The 20,758-nt window shown below is 40.9% G+C and overlaps 2 protein-coding genes across 2 annotated transcripts in view; both read right to left on the reverse strand.

The window, feature by feature from the left end:
* Positions 1-2,220: 2,220 nt before the first annotated feature.
* MUSTN1 (musculoskeletal, embryonic nuclear protein 1) lies at positions 2,221-5,825 on the reverse strand. Its single transcript, XM_053953533.1, has 3 exons — positions 5,625-5,825; positions 2,786-2,906; positions 2,221-2,565 (listed from the first exon to the last, which is right to left on the reverse strand). The coding sequence occupies exons 1-3, from the start codon at positions 5,631-5,633 to the stop codon at positions 2,459-2,461; spliced, it is 237 nt and encodes a 78-aa protein (XP_053809508.1). The 5' UTR covers positions 5,634-5,825; the 3' UTR covers positions 2,221-2,458.
* A 2,454-nt stretch (positions 5,826-8,279) lies between these two features.
* The window catches only part of STIMATE (STIM activating enhancer), a 34,119-nt gene continuing 21,640 nt past the window's right edge, over positions 8,280-20,758 (reverse strand). Inside the window, exons 5-8 of the mRNA XM_053953532.1 lie at positions 15,058-15,170; positions 14,071-14,148; positions 13,154-13,303; positions 8,280-12,280 (exon numbers count right to left, since the gene is read on the reverse strand). Coding sequence (XP_053809507.1) covers positions 12,164-12,280; positions 13,154-13,303; positions 14,071-14,148; positions 15,058-15,170 — 458 coding nt within the window. The 3' untranslated portion in view covers positions 8,280-12,163. The remainder of the gene's footprint in view (positions 12,281-13,153; positions 13,304-14,070; positions 14,149-15,057; positions 15,171-20,758) is intronic.

Consider the following 20,758-nt stretch of genomic DNA (forward strand, 5'->3'; position numbering starts at 1 on the left):
AATTTATTACTTACCAGACTACAAGTTCATGACAAAGAATGTGCTAAGCACAGCCTGGTCTTACAAGCCTTATGCTTTAAGTAACTCTTTAAAAAATAAACTTTATTCCTCTCAGGCAGACTGTTTATACTACTTGCAAATACCATATTCTTTATAGCAGGACATGCTTAAAAGACAAAAAATTAAACTGCAATACATTCGATTAACTTGTACAACTCGTGTAATGCTTTAATCCCTTAAAATACACAGGATTAGACACTTAGTGGCCTAAGACCTGCAAGAGCCAAAGCTTTAATTAAGTGGATCTGTCATCAGTTTTCTAATGCCCATGTGTAATATCACATGGATGTTAAAGAGCTGCTTTTGCTGCACAGATTTAGGCTGCAGTGTCAGCTCTGCCCCTCACATTTTTAGATGAAGTCCACATTAAAAGACAAGAAGACCAAAAAAATTCTCAGTCCTTATTGTCACACTTGGAAGCAGCACAAGTAAATGAACATGACAACATCCTGGAAATAGAGCTGTTTGCCAAATCCCACTTTTCTGGCAGATACCTTACTTGGTTTCCCTGTAGAATCTGTGTGGGACACAGAGGTTTCTGTGCTTTGTTAAATCAGCACCACCATAGCCAAAGCAGGGTCTGAAATACAGCATCCCCCTGTCCTGCTACCCCGCCCGCAAACCTGCAGGTCAGGCCCTTGTACTGCAATAAGGAAAGCAACAACATTTTGTCCCACTTGTCCCTCACCATCATTTCTATAGCTATTGAACAACCTCCTTCCAGCTTCCCAACACAGATTAATTAAGGAGGGTTTGTTAAACCCAATGCAAAGGCAGCTCCAGTATTATCAGGGCAGGAATTTTTTCCAACATGACTTTTTTCAAGCTCTGGAAATATATTTCTTGGGAAAAGGCTTTGACAATGTACCTGTGAGGAGCCTGTGCTCCATGGAGAAATTGTGCCCGCTAAAGCAAGGCGGTGGGGTCTGGCCTGCAAATAATAATCTTTTTAAGTGAAAAAAGCAGGGCAAGGCAATGCATCAGCAATATCTTTAAAGAAGCTTTCCCCTTAAAGCCAAAGGATTTGCTGCTGCCTCAAGTGAGCTCCTCTCCACAGCCTCTCTGTGAGCATTGTCACATTTTATCTGTCACATGTTTGGGACACAAAAGCCAAGTATGATACATTTCACAGTGCACAGAGAACTCTGGCATCACTTTTACCTCTTAATCATATCTAGTCTGTGTAAAATAAAAGTAACTTCTTTAATAAAGGTGGCATCTGCCTTACCATCCCCAGACGTCCCACAGGGTGTGTGGGAAGCATGGCAGGTGCCCACAGAGGGTCCTCTGTATTTTAGCACAAATATCCAGCTGAGGGGAAACATTCTGGGGTTTGGGAGAAAACAGGTTTGATGTTTAAGGCAGGCAAATTAAGAAGCAAACTGCATTGAAAAACAAAACAGCTTCCCCTCAGAGTGTGCTGGTGTTGTACAGAGACATTCGTTGGGTTCTCATCTCCATGGTAAGGCAGGACATGGCGGCTGGGTCTGGCACCCCACTTCTCATTTGATCCAGTGGGACAGGAGGAAAAAGCCGCTGGGGAACGAGCTGAAATCCCTCCCTCTGTGCTGGGGCACTCTGAGAGCGGGGCCTCTGCCCCCGCAGCTGAGCTGAATGAAGGGAAATCATGGCTCTGCTGCCCTGAAGGGTGTGAAGGGAGAGATGTGGGGGAGAACTGTGAGGGGAAAGCCATGAGCGGGAAGCCGTGAGGGGAGAGCTATGAGGGGAGAGCCGTGAAGGGAGAGCCGTGAGCGGGAAGCCGTGAGAGGAGAGCCGTGAGGGGAGAGCCGTGAGGGGAGAGCCGTGAGAGGAGAGCCGTGAGGGGAGAGCCGTGAGGGGAGAGCCGTGAGCGGGAAGCCGTGAGGGGGGAGCCACCACCCTGTGCCATGCCGCCACCCTGAGGGCCCTCGCCAAGGTGCCGCTGTAGGCAGCACAGATCTGGGTGAAGTCTCCAGGTTTCTGTGCTGCCCCTCTGATCAGCTCCTCCTCAGCTCCCTCTTGATGAGGGCATGGTGTGAAGAAATTACATTGACACTGAGACTGTGTCATCCGGGTGTTTTTCCCTTGCATTTGACAGACAAAATCATCGCCTGTAGTGCCAAAGTGCCCACAGAATTAATCTGAACCCAAAGTGAAATGAGTCACCACAGTGTGCCAAGCTGAGTCCAACAACCTTTTTTTATTAAACAATTATAGCAAACATTGTCCAATACATAGAAAGAAAGCATGTAATAAAAATGAACATGGAAATTTTACTCTTTGACTTGAGTATATTTCCTACTTAAGGACTTAGGGTAGAAATTAGCTGCTTGAGTCTACAGTGATTTTAGTGCAAGGAACAGAAATTTTGAAAAAACGTTACAACAATCCTTTTGGTGAGTCATGTCCAGCTCCACTGTCAGCCAAAGACGCTCTTGGCTGGCTCATCCTTCGGTTTCTCGAAGACTGTTTCACCCCCTGTCCGAGCCCGGCTAAATATGGAAGGTGCTGCAGAGCCCATTTGTTCTTAGAAAAGAAAACCAGGAGAGACAATCAGTGAAATATCACCCAAATTCAGAGAGTAAAACTAGTGCTGCTGAAATACATATGTACACATTTTATAAATACTTCACTTGTCCATCAGATGAACAGCAGGCTGATATTCCAGAGGTGACCCTATCACTTGAAAAGGGCAATTAAGTTGATGTTTTACTCTGCTTAATTGCTTCCAGTCAAGGAGACTTACCACACTGCCTCATCACTTGGTAGGTTTTGGATTTAATTTCCTGGTTTTTGGCAAGGTTTCCTCTGGCTCCTTTGAGGTCTTCTTCCTTCACTGGAGGACGCTTCTTTTTCACAGGGGCTGGCTAAGAAACAGACCCACACATCAGTATTTTGTGCTCAAAGCACAGGGAACAAAGCTGCCTCCACCCAAAGGCTACAACATACAGAGTTGCTAACACACTATTTCACCTATTTCAGTTCTGAAATTACATACTCAGCTACTTCAGATCTTCCCATAATCACAATTTCACTGCCCTTCCCATAATCTGCTACCATTCTTACTGCTCTGAAATTGTCTTTTTATTGTATAGCCTTTGAAAGAGCAATGGACTGCTTAATTAAAAAAAAAAAAAATCTTAGATTTTCTCTGTCCAGCCCTGCCTACTTATTCTGCAAGTACTGATTGGTAATTCAAGAATCTGTCCAATATTTGGAAAAGAAAAATCACTTTATTACTAAATTGGGCTGGTCCCCCAATCTACTTACTACTTCTTTGGGAAACTGGTCAGAGAGATTCCAAATCTGGACTTAAGTTTGAATAAACACTTGACCCATAGTTAATAATCTTAAATTTAAGGAGCAAAAGTATTTGAGCACTCAAGAAGGCTCTCTACTGAGCACATCTGAAGCATTGGATTTGGACCCCAAAGAAACAGATGCATCATCAGGTGGTGCACTGCAATAGCCAAGTACTAATCTGTTCACAGTTTATTCCACTACAAGGAAATAGGGATAACATTGCTTCATCAGCCTACCCCATCTTTAAATTAGGACTCCACAGTCAGACACAACCTCAGTCTGCAGCAGTCAACACCATAAGCATTCCCCTGTCAGTTTATTATTTCATGGACAGATTTTCAATGTCCCACCAGGCAGCCCTCGTGGCAAGATTCAGGGGCACAGGGATATGATTAAGAGGAACAGAAGACCCCCACACTCCAACTCGAAACACACTGAAAGATCAACAAGAAACTTCTCTGACCATCACTACATACACAGAGCTTCTGATATTTGGGTTCTGGCAGTGGTGGAGCCCTCTCAGGCCCTTCCAGGCACTGCCTGTGAGTCTAAAAGCAGCTGTGGAGACAAACAAATCCCTCAAGGCCTACAGATGGCTGGAGCGGCGAGTCCCAGGGAGCTTGCAGAGACAGTGCCTGCATGGCTGCCTCTTGGACGGCTGGGCTGGCTCCACTGGAGCCTTCAGCACGTTTTCTGCCTTCTGCAAATTCCTGGGAATGCTCAGAATAGCTCGCTGTAAATCCCACTTGCATGTGTTGTGGGAAACAAAACATCTACGACATCTCTGGGGAAAACACTCATGAGTAGCCAAAGCCAGTGAGGGGAAAGGGTGTCAGCAAACCCTTCAAAATTCACAACAGCTTGTGCATGGTTGTTCAGCTGGTGAACCAAACATCCCCACAACCAGGGAGTCTTCTGTCCTTCTGGAATGGCAACTGGCATGTGATGGGAACAGTCCCTCATGCCCATGGCACACTCCACAGGCAGTCAACCCAAGAAGGGAAAAAGCCCCTTGCTTTATTAAGAGCAATGTGAAATCTGCAAAGGTCCTTCACCCATTTTTGATAACTGTTACTGTGAGACTTCTTCCCATCGGTACAATAGAATTCCTGGGGACAGGGGTGAGGAAAGGTGGCTCTTGACATGCACAAAGATACAGCCAGGCTGAGCAGAGCTTTTGAATGTCACCCAGTTCTTTTAAAATAAACCATCCCCTGCTTTGATCGCGGAGGATTTTCCTGCAGGACAGTTGCTGCGGATTAGTCGGCCCCAGCTGAAGAGCAAAGCTGGTGAGCAGAGAGGTTACGGTGAGCCCTGGCCAGCAGCTGCCACTGTCACAGCCCCACCACTGCTAAGTGCTGCCAGAATTTCTGAGCAGGGTTTGCCAGGAGCCATTCCTGGCACAGGCATGCAGCCTGTGCTTTATCTACTCCTGTCACAAGCCACAAAGCGCTACTTTACAAGACAAACAATTGGGTTTTAAGTCCCATTTTCTTTGGAGCAAAGAAAATCAGCTGAACTGAGTTACTCTTTATGGCTGAAGAACTGTGCTCTCCTACTCTCTCTGTGCTCCTACTCTCCATCCCACCAATCCTGTAAAACTCTCATGCTGATGAAAGCTCTGCCAGCACATGCAACTTGTGATACAAATGTAACATTTACCTGAAACCTCACCATTTCCGAGCTTATTTCAAGAGCACTTTGGAACACTCATTATTGGGGCATCCATTAAAGACAAACCATTAGTTATAAAATGAATATAAAAGTGTTCATTTTATACAAAATTTCATCTCAAATATCTTATCCTAACAGTCAGAATTTTCAGTCATACTCTTTCCTCCTGCATGTTAATACACTAAGCTTTACACAGTGACATTTCAGCACAGCCACCTCTTTGCAAAACAGAATTTCAGAATCACTGTCTGAGAAAGTGTGTTAAAAAGGCAGAGATTCCTCCATCTCTGAAACATCCCAATGCAGAGCAGGGGAAAGGATTTTTCCCTTTCTACACTAATAAAAATATTTAAGGTAAACTATAGCATTTTAAATCTAAATTAATTAACCATGTAGAGAGCAGCTGCTTTCCTTCTTCAACAAATAGCCCATCCTAAGAATGTACTTGTTAAAATATTGTAATCACGCAAGTCACAGAGCAGAAAAGCTGAATTCAGTGGTTAACGAGAGGAACTTGCTAATAAGCTTTTCCAAGCGCAGCATCCAAACCAGTAGCAGGTTTGCCAGGAGCTGCTCCGAGGGCTGGCAGCGCACAGATGTCCCCGTACCTGTGACATAACTGCGGCGCTCCCTCGCCGAAATCCCTCCCAGGTCGTTCCCGACTTTGTTTAAATCCAGCCCGTGAGCTCTGCGAGCGCCTGTTGTTTTCCTGGACTTATATAGAGCATCCGAGTGAAGTCATGGGCTGGGTCATGTTCCCGAAGCAGCGGCGGGATGATTCAGGTCGAGGCAGGCTGTTGTTGTCGGAGGTTTATTCCTGGCGATGACTCGGGCGTGCAGCATTCACCGGGCTGGGCTGACGGGGGCAGGCAGCTGCGGCAGCGGGGAAGCCGGCTCCCTACAAAAACGCTTCCCGGGGAGTCCGCCGGGGCTCTATTTATAGCTTTAAAAGGCAAAATGTTGTTATGGACACAAAATTGACTCTGAACCCTCTTGGGGGAGGGAGGGGAAAAAAGAGTGGGCATTGCTTTCCCAGCATAACAAAATATGTGTTCTCTAAAGACAATACAAACCTAAAGTCCAAAGCATAACTGTTCCCTGAATCACTTTAGCACCGGGATCTTTAACAGGGGAGTGCTTTGTGTCTTTTGGAGAGCTAATAAAGTAGGGTATGGTTTTACCCTTACAGCTCTATCTCTGATCAAGCTCCAGAGCTGGCTTTTACACAACTGAGAGAGTAAAATCACTTTCTACTTCCAGCACTATCAGCAAGTTTAACCATTTCACCCACATCGGTACAGGAACAGCTTACTCAGACATGGATAAACTTGGTGTTCCCCACTGTACTTGCTGACAGCAGTAAAACCTTTCTCAGAACATTTAATATTTGTTCTCTAAACAATTTTTTAATTAAGTAAAGCCCTGCCATCTCTGAGTATGAATTCTATTTTTCATTACTGAGAGAGGTTTGAGTGGAATATTGTTTCCTGTTTGGTTTTTTTATATTAAATCTTTACATCATGCAAAAAAAAATCAGCTTCTGTGACTGCACTCAACACCGACAAAGAACCAAGTCTCCAGCCAGGTGGGTTAATGTGAGAAGGGCAGGCATGGCAGACCTCCAAACACCTTCCACTAGAGATCAACTGTTGGAGTGGTAGAAATCTGCCCTAGCCTTTCCTCAGGCTCTGCCAGTGCTTTTAGGGTATAGAGAAGCACAAAAGGTCAAAAAACATTTGTTTTCACGATGAAAACATGACATCAAACCACAGCTCCAGTGCTGTATGAGCAGGACTGTGGGATCTGTTGGCTATGAACTATTCCCCAGGCCTCCCAATGCCCAAACTGCCTTTAAGCTGAACTCTTTCCAGGCCTGAGATCTCCTTTATTGGGGGAATTGTTTGTAGGCTAAGACACAGTTTGGATGTTACTATTCCTTAAGTTGATTTTCTATTTTAAACCCATATCTTAGTAACCAGAAGAAGCATTTCTGCAGAGCAGCAGTGCCCTTAGTAGGACAACGAAACAGAAGAATAAAACATTGACCTTAGAAAAAACAGATTTTTTTTCCTATTGTACAAAGTAACAGTGCTCTACTAAGATGTTTCTCTACAGTCCTACAAGCGTCACTATTCTGACTATCTATTATGACAGGAAAATAACATTCTGCATGTTTAAAGCAAATATTTAGAATTCAAGACACTGAACTATTATTTTCCCTTCAGCTTTCAAAATTGCTTCAGTTAATTGGTACTGCATATTCTTCACTCAAAAGCAACAGAATTGTACTTTCATAGCAATTTAATCTACACACACAAAATCAAACCACTCATACCTCGCTTGCCATTTGGGGCAGGTGAAGTGCTTAGTGAGGCAGGCAGCACATCCTGGGGTTTCTAGAACATCCCCAAAGCTTGGAGAGTTCTGTTCTCTTCAATTCCATTTCCTAAACCAGCACTCAGAAAGGGGCACAATAATTTTCTTGCACAGATTATGGGCTATTTTTCCTCACAAAGAACCCAGCCTAAATCTACAGTTACTTAAATTTTAGAGTAAAAATCCTGTTCATCTGGATGAGATCCTTAAAATCTGTTAAATGGGACATGAATGACAATGGAACAAGATGGCTCATTTATCCAACAGTGGCTATTAAAAATACAAGTTTTAATCTTCCACTGCAATAGGAATTGCGGAAAACTCCTTTGCTGGAGGAATGGTTCCAACAAAAATATGGCAATGACCATAGAAAATTAAGTGAATGTACACACAGCTGCCACTGTGGTCTCCAAATCTCAGGGAAGATTTGACTTCTCCAGGAAAGTGCTAACAACCTCTTAGGGGGCTGACACTTTAGGAAGAGTGAAGATTATACTCTGAATTCCCTGTACAGGTGCAGTGGGTATGGGGCTGCTTGGATGTGGTAGGTGGAAAGTATGAAAATAATAGAGAAATGTTACAGAGGATTTACAGAGGCAGGATTGGGTCCATCCTGTTCAGCTCCAGCCCTAAAAAAACCTTCCTCAGGAAATGGATCTGAGAGGAGCCTGCAAGGATTCTTAAACTTGTAAACAAAATTTGCAACTTAAGAACAATGTCTCTTCCTGATCAAATGGGACTTGCCATTAAGGTAAATATACTGAAATTAAAATCATCATAACAAGGTGCACAATTAGAGCACAAGTAGCAGAATCTGCTTCCCACAAGAGCACACCATAGACATTGAAACACAGGCACTTTGAAACAGAACAAGTATAAAACAAGTGTACAAATCTGTAATCAGTCAGACTTTATTGTAAACCATTATAATGTAATTACATCAGATACCCTTAAAAGTTTAAGGTAACACCACTGATTAAACAATATGGTCCAAACAGAGGGCAGCAGAATACAGCTGTTGGTTTTGCTCACATTGGCTATACTCTGAATTTACTTACAAACAAACCCCACATTCAGTTTGAGACGGATACCCACACAAGACGAAAACACCTACAAAAGAGTCCCTTTTTTAAAGATACTGCAGTTTTACTTTGTAAAACCATAGTAGTCATTTTCAGTAATTGAACTGGAAACTTCACCTAAAAAAGTTTGCACGCCTATGCTGTAGATGTACTCTGACTTGGTGTGGCTGAATTTATTAGCTTTCACTACTGGTTTCTCCTGTAAAAAGCACAGCAAAGTTGCAAACACGGGTTAGTCAAGCACAGTGGCAGAGATCCTTGTGATGCTCAGCTCTGAGCAGAGCGGGAGAGCCCAGGCCCCCCTCCCCAGGCTCGGCAGGGATCAGAGCAGACACCTGCCCGAGGGGATCACTTTGCATTGCTCTAATTTGCAACTCAGTTTCTGAGTTTTCCCTGAAGAAAAGCTATAGTACATTTTAGTTAGCAACATTAACAGACAGCATTCACCTACTTAAAGTAAGACAAGGGGACCTGAACATATTGAAGCCAGAACTTGGAAACCACATACTAGACAACACCAGTGTTTTTAGTTTATGCAGATGTGTCACAGGTCAGATACTAGGAACAGTTAATGCATTTAGGTTGACCACTCTTGGTAAATTCCATCTCCACCAATATTCGTGTCTCTTCTCTAAGTTATAATCCCTTTCTCTTACTTTGGCATTCATTACATAGCTTATTTTCATTAAATAGATCCTATTTTCTAAGCACAGCCTGAATTAAACCTTTGCTACAAGTTGTCCTGAAGTATATTTGCCAGGCAGAAATCTGAGTGACAAATGGAGGATAATACAAACATGATGCTGCTGTATCACTGCTGGATCAACTCTTTATGACATAAAGTCCATTTCAGACTGTACTGTCAATGCATTTTAACAAGGGGTAAGACATAGTGAAGCACTAAGCACACACTCCCTGCTCACACATGCAAGCCTGTCAGACAAAAGGACTTGTCCTACTCACAATTACTGCAAGAATTCCAATTTTTGCCTTACAGAGAGGAAAATTGCCAATTTACCTTTTCCATCTCTTTCACAATGATAACAAAGAATGTATAGAAAAAACAGCCAGATTTTGTTATTTAGCTAAAATTCTGAATAAAATTATTGTCTTAGTACAGAAAGTAATTTTTTCCCCTCTGAAGGTTGCGCCTCCTGTTACTACTGTGGTATTTAAAATACTTCTGTGTCTTTGGATCATAGTGCTTTACTACATCATCTTGCTAGGCATATCTAGATCTCACATCAAGTGACATTTAAGCACTTAAGACATGAAAAATTAGGCATTCAGAACCTTTGCTATAACCACCTTGAAGAAACTGCTCTATAACACTTCATACTGTTTTGTACTTGGTCAATAAGCTTGAGGTCTGCTCAAAACAAATATTTTTACATGATTAAGGCCATAATTTTATACTGACACGTCACAGACTAAACATGAGACTAGAATCATTTTGCTAATTGAAGTAACTGGAGGAGGGAAAAGGAAGATAAGATGCAAGCTCGCACAGTTAAATTTGTGTGCGCTGCTCAGTTATCTCAGCTGGCGAGGACAGCCATGGCTCTGCACTGGGACATAGCACATGTTCAGTAGCTTTAGTTCTCTATCTGAAATAGAACAAATCCTATGCTAAAAAAATAAATGCTGACAATTGTGACAAGAGCCAGTCCTAGCTCTTAAATCCCTTTGGAAAAGTGAGCTGTAGGAGACTATTCTGTTGATGAATTCCTTGAAGTACTGTGCTTTTGGAGATCTGCCCCCGCCCAGTGGTCAATAGTCAAGAGAAGGTGGAAGTCACACAATCAATAAAAAACCCCAAACCCCCCAAACCAGAGGCAACACTGATTAGGGACATTTCCCCATCCCCACCCTCCATGTCAAAAGAACTCAGGCAAGCTTCCACTGTCATTAGTTTCTAGATTTAGTCTAAAGGAAACATTAGTACTGTAACTTATTGCAGTTCTTACATTTCAGTGCACAGTAACAAAGGTCAGTGGCTCAACTAAAACCTCGGGTTTGGTAAATGTCCCTTTGAGCTGGCTGGACACACTGAGGTGTCAGAGCATTGTGTCCCCTTGGCAGCCACTGGGAAAAGGGATGCTGGAATAGTCAAAGTAAGCACAGGAGCGCACAGTTCAGTATTCACTAAGGCCCAGTTAAGTGGTCTGGATAATAAATCACATTAAGACCTAGTAAATCTATTAAAAAATGTAAAAAATCTTAAAAAGTTCTGAGCAGTTTTCCAATGAAACTGGTTTAAGGCTTGGAATTTTTCTGGTGTCCAGATACTACAACAGATTTCCATTCAAGGTCTGTTGTCACCTCTTTGACACATTGCCTTGTCGTGCACAAGGTTTAACTAAGCAAGGAAAGCTGTCAGAAACAATCATTTAGAAAATATGCAAAGCAAAAGGATATCACTGAAAACACATCTGCTAGGTTTCAGATCAACACGTGCTCTCAATTAGCAGAAGAGACACTGAAAATCCCAGAAATGCTGTGGTAACAACTGCACTGTACCCCTTGGGGTTGTTCTTTTACTACTGAAGGATAATGAGGCTTTATGGAAATTAAATAGGAGAAGTTTTGTTGTTGCTGTTAAGCACATTAAGTAGAAGATTGCCTTTCCAACAAAAAACAAGGGACAGAATTGTATTTGCAATATTGTAGCACAACTGCTTCAATCAGATCACAGTCCTGTACCACAGGCCCTGTAATAGGAAAAGTATCAGCAACGTTTCATCTCTTTTGGGTCATTTGAGAGGTATGCACAAGAGACTTGCAGGAACAGGAGTAATTAGTCATCCATAGATACTCATTTCACAAATAACTTATTACAATGGATTTTTGTTATACGCTAAAGTGCACCTTTGTCAAATATGCAAACACCACCTTCTACTGAAAAAGGTATTTTCAAATTAAGTGGTCAAGAGCACACACAGGACTGCATTTTTTAGTGATATTTGGTGACTTCAGCAGTGACAGAGAGCTTTTCCCTTTGCAATCCCTTTGTCTTAAATCAGGAGACAAGGATAAATAAGATTTTCACTACAAATCTTTTGACCTGTTCTGCACAAAAACGGGAACTGTACCCATTTCTCTGATAAAGAGAATCTTTAAATACAACTGTATGAAAATATAACTTAAATATAAAATAGTCAGATAGATTTGAGAAGACTTGGAAAAAAATCTTTGTTCCACCTATTAGTTCCATAGGTACCCGGTAGCAAGTAAACATTTGTACTTAAAAAAATAATATTAAGTTACAGCTTGTAACCATAAACTACTCTGCTCTAGGAATTATGCTGCAAAAGCCAGTTTTAGTAATAAAACACACTCCTTTAACTTAGTCAACTCTGATGCCTTTTTGAGAACTCCACACACTGTCCCATCAGTAACTGGAAGTGAAAGATTCTGTATCTGTTCTCTCTGATCTTCTCTGACACCTCCCACACCAATCCTTAGTGACTCGTCCATTTTCCACACATGATGAGGAGACATTCTTGCATAATTGGTCAGTGTGTTTGTAGTGCAACTGAACTGGAAGTCTTCCAACTGCTTTGCCTTCTGTTGGTAGACCTTGCTTCTAAGTCAGTTTGTATGAAAAAGGGAGATGCAATTGCAACATTAAACCCCACTGACAGAAGTTTTTGCCATGAAACCTGCAAGTCCACAGGCCTAGGAATGTGTCATACAGGCAGACCAAAGCGATGCTTCTTCTTCTTGATGGGCTTTAAGTTGGTCAGTCTGCGCAGGTCCTCCTCGACATCCGACTCCTCCATCTCATCATCTGCTGAAATAAGGATCTAAAAACAAATTAGAGCTTCTGAGCACATGGAGCAGTCACACTCCTTCTTTCTGCTTTTAAATTTTACTTTTCTATGTGCTTGCAAAGCACCTTATTAGTTGCTCAGGAAAGAGCTTAAAGAACACAATTAGGATTTACTGCCACACTGTCAAACATCATTGCAAATCCTACTGGAAACCTCCAGTAAATTTTGCAGAAGGATGGATGCATATTAATCTCACTACAGCCACTGACTCTGAACCCAAAGAGTGATGCCAGAACAGTGGAGGCAGCTTGAGAGAATATTTAAGGCCTTGATCCACACTGGTAACAAGGCAGTCACGTTACCTGGCAAACCCCATATAAATAGCACTGTTTATCACACAGAAAAGTTACATTAACTTAATAAAGCTAAACTGACTCACCTTCAAAGAAGCCACCCATCTTTCAGCTGAACTAAAAACTACTCACTTAATGTAATTTAGAATAACATTAGGCTAAGGCAGCTATGTAAGTAATTCTCGAAAATCAGGTCAGTTGCCTCCACCAGCTCCCTCTCACTTCAATCTATTAACTTTTCTTTGAATTAGAATTATCTATTAGTTTTGTATTCCCTGTGAGTTTTTTTTAAGAAGCATTTGCAGCAGAGTTCACCTGTGGTATTTACATGTATTATTTGGTCTTCCTGCCCATCTGCAAGGAAATTAACTGCCAGAGTGGTACAACAATGACTTTTTCCTTAACTGGTTCTCAACTGCCAATGCCAGGAGCTACTGCTAGAGGTACACATTCAGTAAATCAAACCTCAGTTGACAGTGCTACAATGAAATCAGTATCAGGAGGGATGAACTGGACTGCTATTGCATTAATTGTAGTGATTAACTCTACATACTTCTGACTCTGACTCCTCATGAGATGCTGCTCTCCTGTATCGGACTTTACTTCCGTTTCTTGAATCTTGTCCTGCTTCCTTTTCTTCAAGTTTAGCTTTTGTCTTTCCTTTCTTCATAAGGAAATTATCTACTACCCAGAACATTAACGCCTGTTAAAAAGAAGCGGAAAGCAACAGTTCAGCTTTCTTCAGAGTAGAAGAAAGGTCCAAATACTGACCAAATGAACCTGACAATAATTCTGAATTGGCGAAAAGTTAAATCTTGTGTAGGCACAGTATCACATATCTTATTACACCTTTCAGGAATGCTCTAGAACCCAGCTACTTTATCCCTTTGTGGAAGAGAAGAAAATCAGAAAAGCAGTGACTATTCACAGTGATTTTATATTAATTCTTCATGTAGCAATGCTTTACCAGCAGTTATTACATGCAAGGACACCCACTGTCTCTGGCTCTAATCCCTAAATCCCTGATTGCTGCAAGAGTGTACTTTGGGAAGGATGACTGCACACTTGCCCTTTTCCTCTGTTCCACCACAGGCCAGCAGCTATTAGCTATGGTCACATAGCTGTGTCAGAGACACAGGATACTTTGCAGGACGTCTGTCCTTAGACTAACTGCTTCCTGAAGCAATTTCACTGTAATTTTATAATCTCTATGTCAGTCAATCTACTGAAGTCATCAGGCCAAAGGGGTCTATGAGGCATTTCTGCCGCTCTCCTGAACCTAGCTCTTTAGCTCCATATGGATTTCAGCTTTGTAAAAATCTACATATCCAGACAATTTACCCATTCTTTAGCAGCCCTTAAATGAACTTAAGCACCAAGGTACAGAGTGTTTTCAGGACTAATATTAATTAACGAACACATGGCAGAAGGATATCCAAGTAAACATCTCATGAAGTGAATTGTACTAACGTTAACAAAGAAGGGAACGATCAGCATGACAATTGCCAGCTCCAGCTGGGGGTTCTCTATGGGATTCAATAAAGCCACCTGCAAAAAGAAAAGGATTGAGTTCAGCTCACAGCAATACGTGCACACAACTGGCTTAGGCAGGCCAATGCCCATGTACAAGCTAATGTGACAGAAATAACGCAGGTGAACCAAAAAAGGGCAGCTTTGAGCAAAGCAAAGTATTTAGGACAGCTCATAAATTACCACAGATAATTTACAGATAAGTAAGTGGGGCTGACAAGAAACTTATCTCTGTCATTTTTGTTTACAGAAGTCTGAGGAGCTGCCTTAGAATTATCTTGAACATTTTAGAGCTGCTCCCAAGGAAAATGTTGTAGATCCATCTTTATGAAATTTAAACAGAGCAGAGTTTTACAAAATACACAGTGAGGAGAAGAGAGTTCCTAAAATAGTCCAGGGCATACAATAGAACTAACTGGTTTTAATGGGCAGTAACAGCAACACTTTGAAAATCTGGTTACGCAGAGTCCATCAAAATAAAGATTAATCCAGTCAGCCTCAATGGATTCACTAATCCACCACAAATTTCTAAAAGTCTACAGTTAAAACCTATTAACAAGGTCAGGCAAAGAAAATTCTTTAAAATACTACAAGAATACAAAATAGCTGTAGGCAAAAATTAGAGTTAAGAGAAGAAAGAACAACTTTGTAGTTTTAAGGGTACTTTAGACGAGGAGATAGAATTAAATTTTGGATATTTCAGTTTACAAAAAACCCTCAAAATACAATATGATACTCCTGGCAATGGATAAAGGTCTCATTAGCAGTATCCCAATTAAACTAAAAGACCATAACACTACCACAGAGTTAATGGGCAATGAGTGTAGACAATCATGATGCTTGAACCGAACCAATAAACACTGCTGGAAGTCTTTACAGCTTCCACCTAAAGTTCACTTGTCCGTAAAGTGCTGTAAAAACACCAACCTCTTTCCACTGAGGTATAAGCAGCACTATGATGATGATGGTTTTCTCAAATGTCATAATCATTATGTACAGAATACATTGGCCCATCCAAGCGCTGCACTGCAGGGGGTCACCTGCAAGAAAGAAGAAAGGTTCAATATATGCATAGGTTTGATTTACTTAATAGTAAACATCTTAAAACAGCAGTATTGGAAGAAGCAGCAGGGCAGATAAATCCTCCAGAAGTGCCTTCTCCAATTCCTTCAGTGCTGCTCCTTCCCCTCCCTCAGAAAGTATCAGAAACTGAATCTAACAGGACTTTATCCCATCCAGCAGTACCTGTGACATGCTCACACTGTTTCATATAATCTGATGAAAGCAAGACAGATAAATTTCCATTGTGTTCCTCCTCATATTGTTATTTTTGATCCTCTATCATGACATATTAAGTGTCTTAAAGGGGAAAATTTAATGGAAACATGGCTGGGGAAAACACATTTCTCTTCAGTCTAGGTAAAACTTAGACTTCCACCGTTGTCTCTAGGCTTACCTTAAAGGTATTTTTCATCTCTACAAAGTTAGTTACCATAAGGAACCAACTGAAGCAACAGGTGCAAGAGTTGCTATGAAAAATTCAACTGAATGAAAAGTTAGGATCATATTTTAGTTCCAATGTGAAAGGGTTTGAAATTCTGCTGCACCTCAAAGGCAGAATGAGAACCTGAGTGCATGAAGTATCTGCCAGAACAGACAGAAGACCACAAATATTTGAACAGGAAAACTTATGCACATGATTAGACTCTTTGAAAGAAGGCAGAGGAAGAACAAGAAGACAAAAAAGAGGAAAAAAGAGGATTGGTAAGCCTAACAAACTTTGCAGGAGAGCTTGAAGCTGCACTTCACCAGAAAAAAAAAAGCTCTGGAGGGGGGTGACAGATCTTTGGTCTTTGCACCAGCCTCTGCAATCTTGTCAAAGGCAGCTCCAAACTCTTAGCCTGGGGATGAATAATGGGCAGTGGAAAATCAGATGCCTTTATGTGTTTGTAATGCATAATGGACAGTTGCTGCTTCCTTTTCTGGAACACTCCTGAAAGGCTTTCAGTATTAATACTTGGTAATAGTCTGAGACTTAGGGTCTGCTGCTGAAATGCTACACAGAGAAACTGATAAATCAGACCGGGGTCCAGAACAACAAATACTTCCTAAGCAAGTTTTACAGGATGAATTTGTGATCAACAGTCTGAGAGGAAAGCAATTACAATGCTTGAGTTTTACCATCACATATTGCAGTTACAGCTTCTCTTGTAAAAACCCAAAGAGTTAGAATTTTGAAAGGCAAAACATCAGTAAGTCAATGTCAAGCAACTGTGATTCTTCTGAAGACACAAGGCCTGAATTAGGTTTGAAAATTACATTTTAGCAATTAATTTCTATATGCCACAAGACTATTAGCATTCTCTAGTTTTTCTCACTAATTAGCAAATATTAAAATAATCTAGCTTTAGCTACAGTCTTACTATGGAAATGAACAGTTTATTCTAATCTCTTTTCCAATCTTTATTTAATTCCTAAAAGCAAAGACAGTGAAAACGATTTTGCATCTTTTGCAACTCTCAGGAGATTTTGCACATGCAAAAACTGTGAAACTCTATATTAAAAGTGTTGTGCACTCTCACTAATGAATGTTTTGTTCCACAATGTTTTTGTAGGGAGTGGTGCTGGTTTCTTTGGGGTTTTACTTTGGTAAAAATGACTGAAATTAGAAGTTGTGTATATTAAATTCTACTTGAGGATTTTTGTGTGCCCTACTGTACCTACAAAATTGTCTCTCAGCTATAATTACAAATGGGGACAACAGGGATGCTGTCTACTTTGAATTTAGCAAGTCTTTTGAGAGTGTCCCAGTAGTATCCTTGAAGAAAGGTGGGAAGATACAGACTGGGTGGGTGAAGATACAGTTCTGATAGGAAGGAATAAAAGCTTTCACAGTGAAAGTGGTTAAATCTGCTGCAGTAGGTTGTTTAGATAAAGGGGTTCTTAAATCCTAAACCATGGATAAATTAAAAACTGACTGGACCATGCCCTGAACAACCCACTTCAGCTTTGAAGTTAATCCTGCTTTGAGCAAGAGGTTGGATTATATGGAGTTCCTTTCTAACCAATTTTTTCTATGGTTTTATAAGCCATGAAATTCAAGTTAATAACATCGCTAGAAGGTGCTCCAAAGAGCACCTTCAGACATTTGTACATTCAGAGATTCTGTACACAAACCCAAATTAGAACTTTAATGTTAATATTGAAGCCATAAAGCTCTAATTTAATTTCTCTTACAGTCATCTCTTGAATTCTGATATTATAATTGCCATGTATAGAATAATCCAGCAAATTACCAGAAATCTTGCTAGTGCAAGAAAAGCAAAGAACAAAACTGAAAAATTTTGAATCCTCTGCAGTGACAACTGTAGCAGCATTTTTGCCATCAGCTGCTTTGTAGAAGTATGTTTAGAAATAGTTCTTGTACCCAATACATGTTATTCCTCTACCCCGTAACTTCCTTCTGTTCTTCAGATCCTGAAATTTTTTTCTTAAGATAATACCAACTCACAGAACTACTCCAAAATAAATTTCAAATAGTTTTGAAGGCAGTGCTATCTACCCCACATGGCTATAAGTAAGTTGCTCTGCAAGGGGCAAATGAAGAGCTGCGGGAAAAAGATGCATCAAATACAATTTCTGAGCTCTGCTATGGAGAGGCAAAGCCAAGAAAATAGGCCACGGCACAATTCAGTTGCCAGTGGAGTTTCTAATCACCAGGAGGGATTTATCACCTGTTTTCTACTTGCAGCAGCTAATGTAGCTCAAGACAAGAAGGGAAGGAGAATGCAGGAAACATTCTTTTCAGTACAGATCATGACTGCTTTTCTCCTCTTTACACACTCCAATATATTAACTGATTCTGCACTTCTATTAAAATCCAACTGCTGAAGTAATGAATCTGAACATATAAAACCATAGATATGAAGACAAATCCAATAAAATTAAAAATTCTGATGTAAAAAAGCCCTTGAGGGAGTGTCATGGCCCTTTGTTCATAAATCAGACTGCAGTGCTGTTTTGCTGTACAAACAGCCACCATTTATAAATGCTGATATTTTGGTATCCATTCCTTCCTTGAGGCATTTATGCTTAAAAACTATCCTCCATATAAAGAAGACTCTTTTAAAACCAGCAGGACACTGCTATTTTTGTGACAGCTTCAAGTAATGAATCACCAGGGATCAAGTAATAGAGCTAAGAAGGGAAATGAGCTCACAGTGAGAACTAACTTGAGACAAATGATTATTTAGGCTCTAGAAACACAAACATCACTCAGTCACAAGTAGAGACTTGTCTGGGGGTGGAAGGAGGGCTCCTGTTTGTTTTCCCACGTTTACAAACAAGCTGAAATCACACTGATCTCCAAGCTGAGGACTTGACTTTACTACTCTAGATAAAATGCTCCAAGACTCTGATACTTTCCAGTGAACCATGGGGTGGAGAAGAGACGAGATGTGTGGAGAAGAGAAGGCTCCAGGGTGACCTTATTGCAGCATTTCAGTACCTGAGGGGGCTCCAAGAGAGCTGGAGAGGGACTGTGGAGCAAGAGGACAAGGGGGAATGGCTGCCCACTGCCAGAGGGCAGGGTCAGATGGGATATTGGGAAGGAATTGTTCCCTGGGAGGGTGGGCAGGCCCTGGCACAGGTGCCCAGAGAAGCTGTGGTTGCCCCTGGATCCCTGGCAGTGTCCAAGGCCAGGCTGCACAGGGCTTGGAGCAGCCTGGGATGGTGGAAGGTGTCCCTGTCCATGGCAGGGGGTGGAATGAGATGGGCTTTGAGTTCTCTTCCAAATCAAACCATTCTGTGATTCTATACTACACATCCATATTTAACTTCAAAATCTCAAGTTCTAAACACACTTGCAACCCCACAGAACTGCATTTTAGTCCCCTCTTCTTCCCTACTTTATTTTTAAAAATCTTATGTAAAGTAACAGTGTTCTTTGGGTCAAACTGAAAAATTTTAAATAAACTGGTGATATGAGGGTTTTCACTTCAGGAGCACCAGGGACACTTAAAAGAAGATGACAGCAAATGATCCAATGCAACTTGTCCTTTTAGATTGGATTTCTTACAGAGGACCTAACCTTACTGCACACCTACTTAGTTTTAGCCAAAACTAATAACTTTCCATCTGCTCTCTAATTCTCTTTATACCAGAAGCCTCTCCCACATGATTAATGGAAATGCAGATTTGCAAATATGCTTTAAAAGAGTCCAGACAATAGCTTTATTAAAAACCTAACACACTAAGGGCAGGACAGCACATTAATAAAGATGCAGAAAAGAAAGTTAGTGACTGATGAAATGATCTGATCCTAGAGAAAACAACTAACAAAAGAGGGTTTATGAAATTTCATACATCACTTAAACACACACACAGGAGAATAGTCAATAAACAGGTTCAGGTGTTTCAGATCTCCTAATTCAAAGTGACAATATACTGGAACAGCCATAGACCACCTCCAAAGCACTACACAAGTTCATTTGTTGATTTTAAGAGCTTAATTACTGCAGTCAGAAATGCCTCATAACTAAAATAGACCTGGATACATTTTGAAAGTCAGTAAGAAATAGAGAAGTTTCAGGGGAGTGAATATACTCCTCATATTTCCCCATCCACAGACTGCTTACTGCTGAAAGAACATTAAAATGAGAAAGGACAACAGATTACACACAAAAAAAATTCAAAATGTTATTCGGAAGAAATAAAATCTAATATCTGATATGATTACAAATACCTACCTATAACTGTAATAGATAGATTTTTTTTTTTCTCTAAGAGGAAACTCAAGATTATATGGACTAAAAGCTGCTCAAATATCTTTAGATGGCTTCAAGCCAAACCAACAGTCAGAAAATGGGGCTCTGGGCAAGAGGTCTCACCTCTTTCCTTGCCCCTTTGCCTTCCCTGGGCATTGGTGCTTACCTAATCCCTTAGAGACAAGCCTGGGACTAATCTGGAGGAACTATTTACTTTTTTTACATCTAGTGAATTTTTGATGGTTTAGCTCTCTTGGTCAATTCCCTGAAGAGTCAGCTATGCACCAGTCCAAGGAAAAGAGTGGAAATACTGCACTGTGGCATGTGGGATAAAAGCAGACAAGCAGTGCCAGTGCTGATTTAAACAGCTTAAGTGGCCATAAACTGTACCCCAAAAGATACACATTAAATCTCTATAAACCAAGCATGCCCTAATGGTATAGGCAGTTATTTCTCCTAAGTTGCTTGCTATCATATCTAAACCTCTGACATTAAAGCAAATAGCAATTCATGTTATTTGATTGCAAACTTCTCAAGCTTTTAAAGTGCTCCAATTTCACAAGGCCTTTTTTTACTCTTAGTTCTGTCAGCTACTTAGGACAATTAAAAACAAAGAAATCTACAAAACCAAAATCCTGCCAGTAATAATTATAAAACTGCTGTGGAAGATCCTAATTTTTAGGCAAACATTTTTAACTTTCTTTAACTTTTCTCCCACTAAACCACTGGTGTGGTTGTTTTTCTCTCTGATGAAGAGCCACAGCTCTCTTATGAGGCAACATCTCCTCCCATTTCTGTCTCAAGGAGCTGCAAATATGATTTCTAGCATGTTCACAAAACTTTCATTTTCAGCAATCTGGGAA

This window comes from Vidua chalybeata, chromosome 12 (genome assembly GCF_026979565.1).
Source record: "Vidua chalybeata isolate OUT-0048 chromosome 12, bVidCha1 merged haplotype, whole genome shotgun sequence".
Lineage (NCBI taxonomy): Eukaryota > Metazoa > Chordata > Aves > Passeriformes > Viduidae > Vidua > Vidua chalybeata.

Bases quoted from the DNA above. Each gene is read 5' to 3' on its own strand.
- MUSTN1 (XM_053953533.1), bottom strand. The intron at 2,566-2,785 runs GTAAGTCTCCTT...TTCTTTTCTAAG, and splicing joins CCAAGTGATGAGGCAGTGTG to AACAAATGGGCTCTGCAGCA.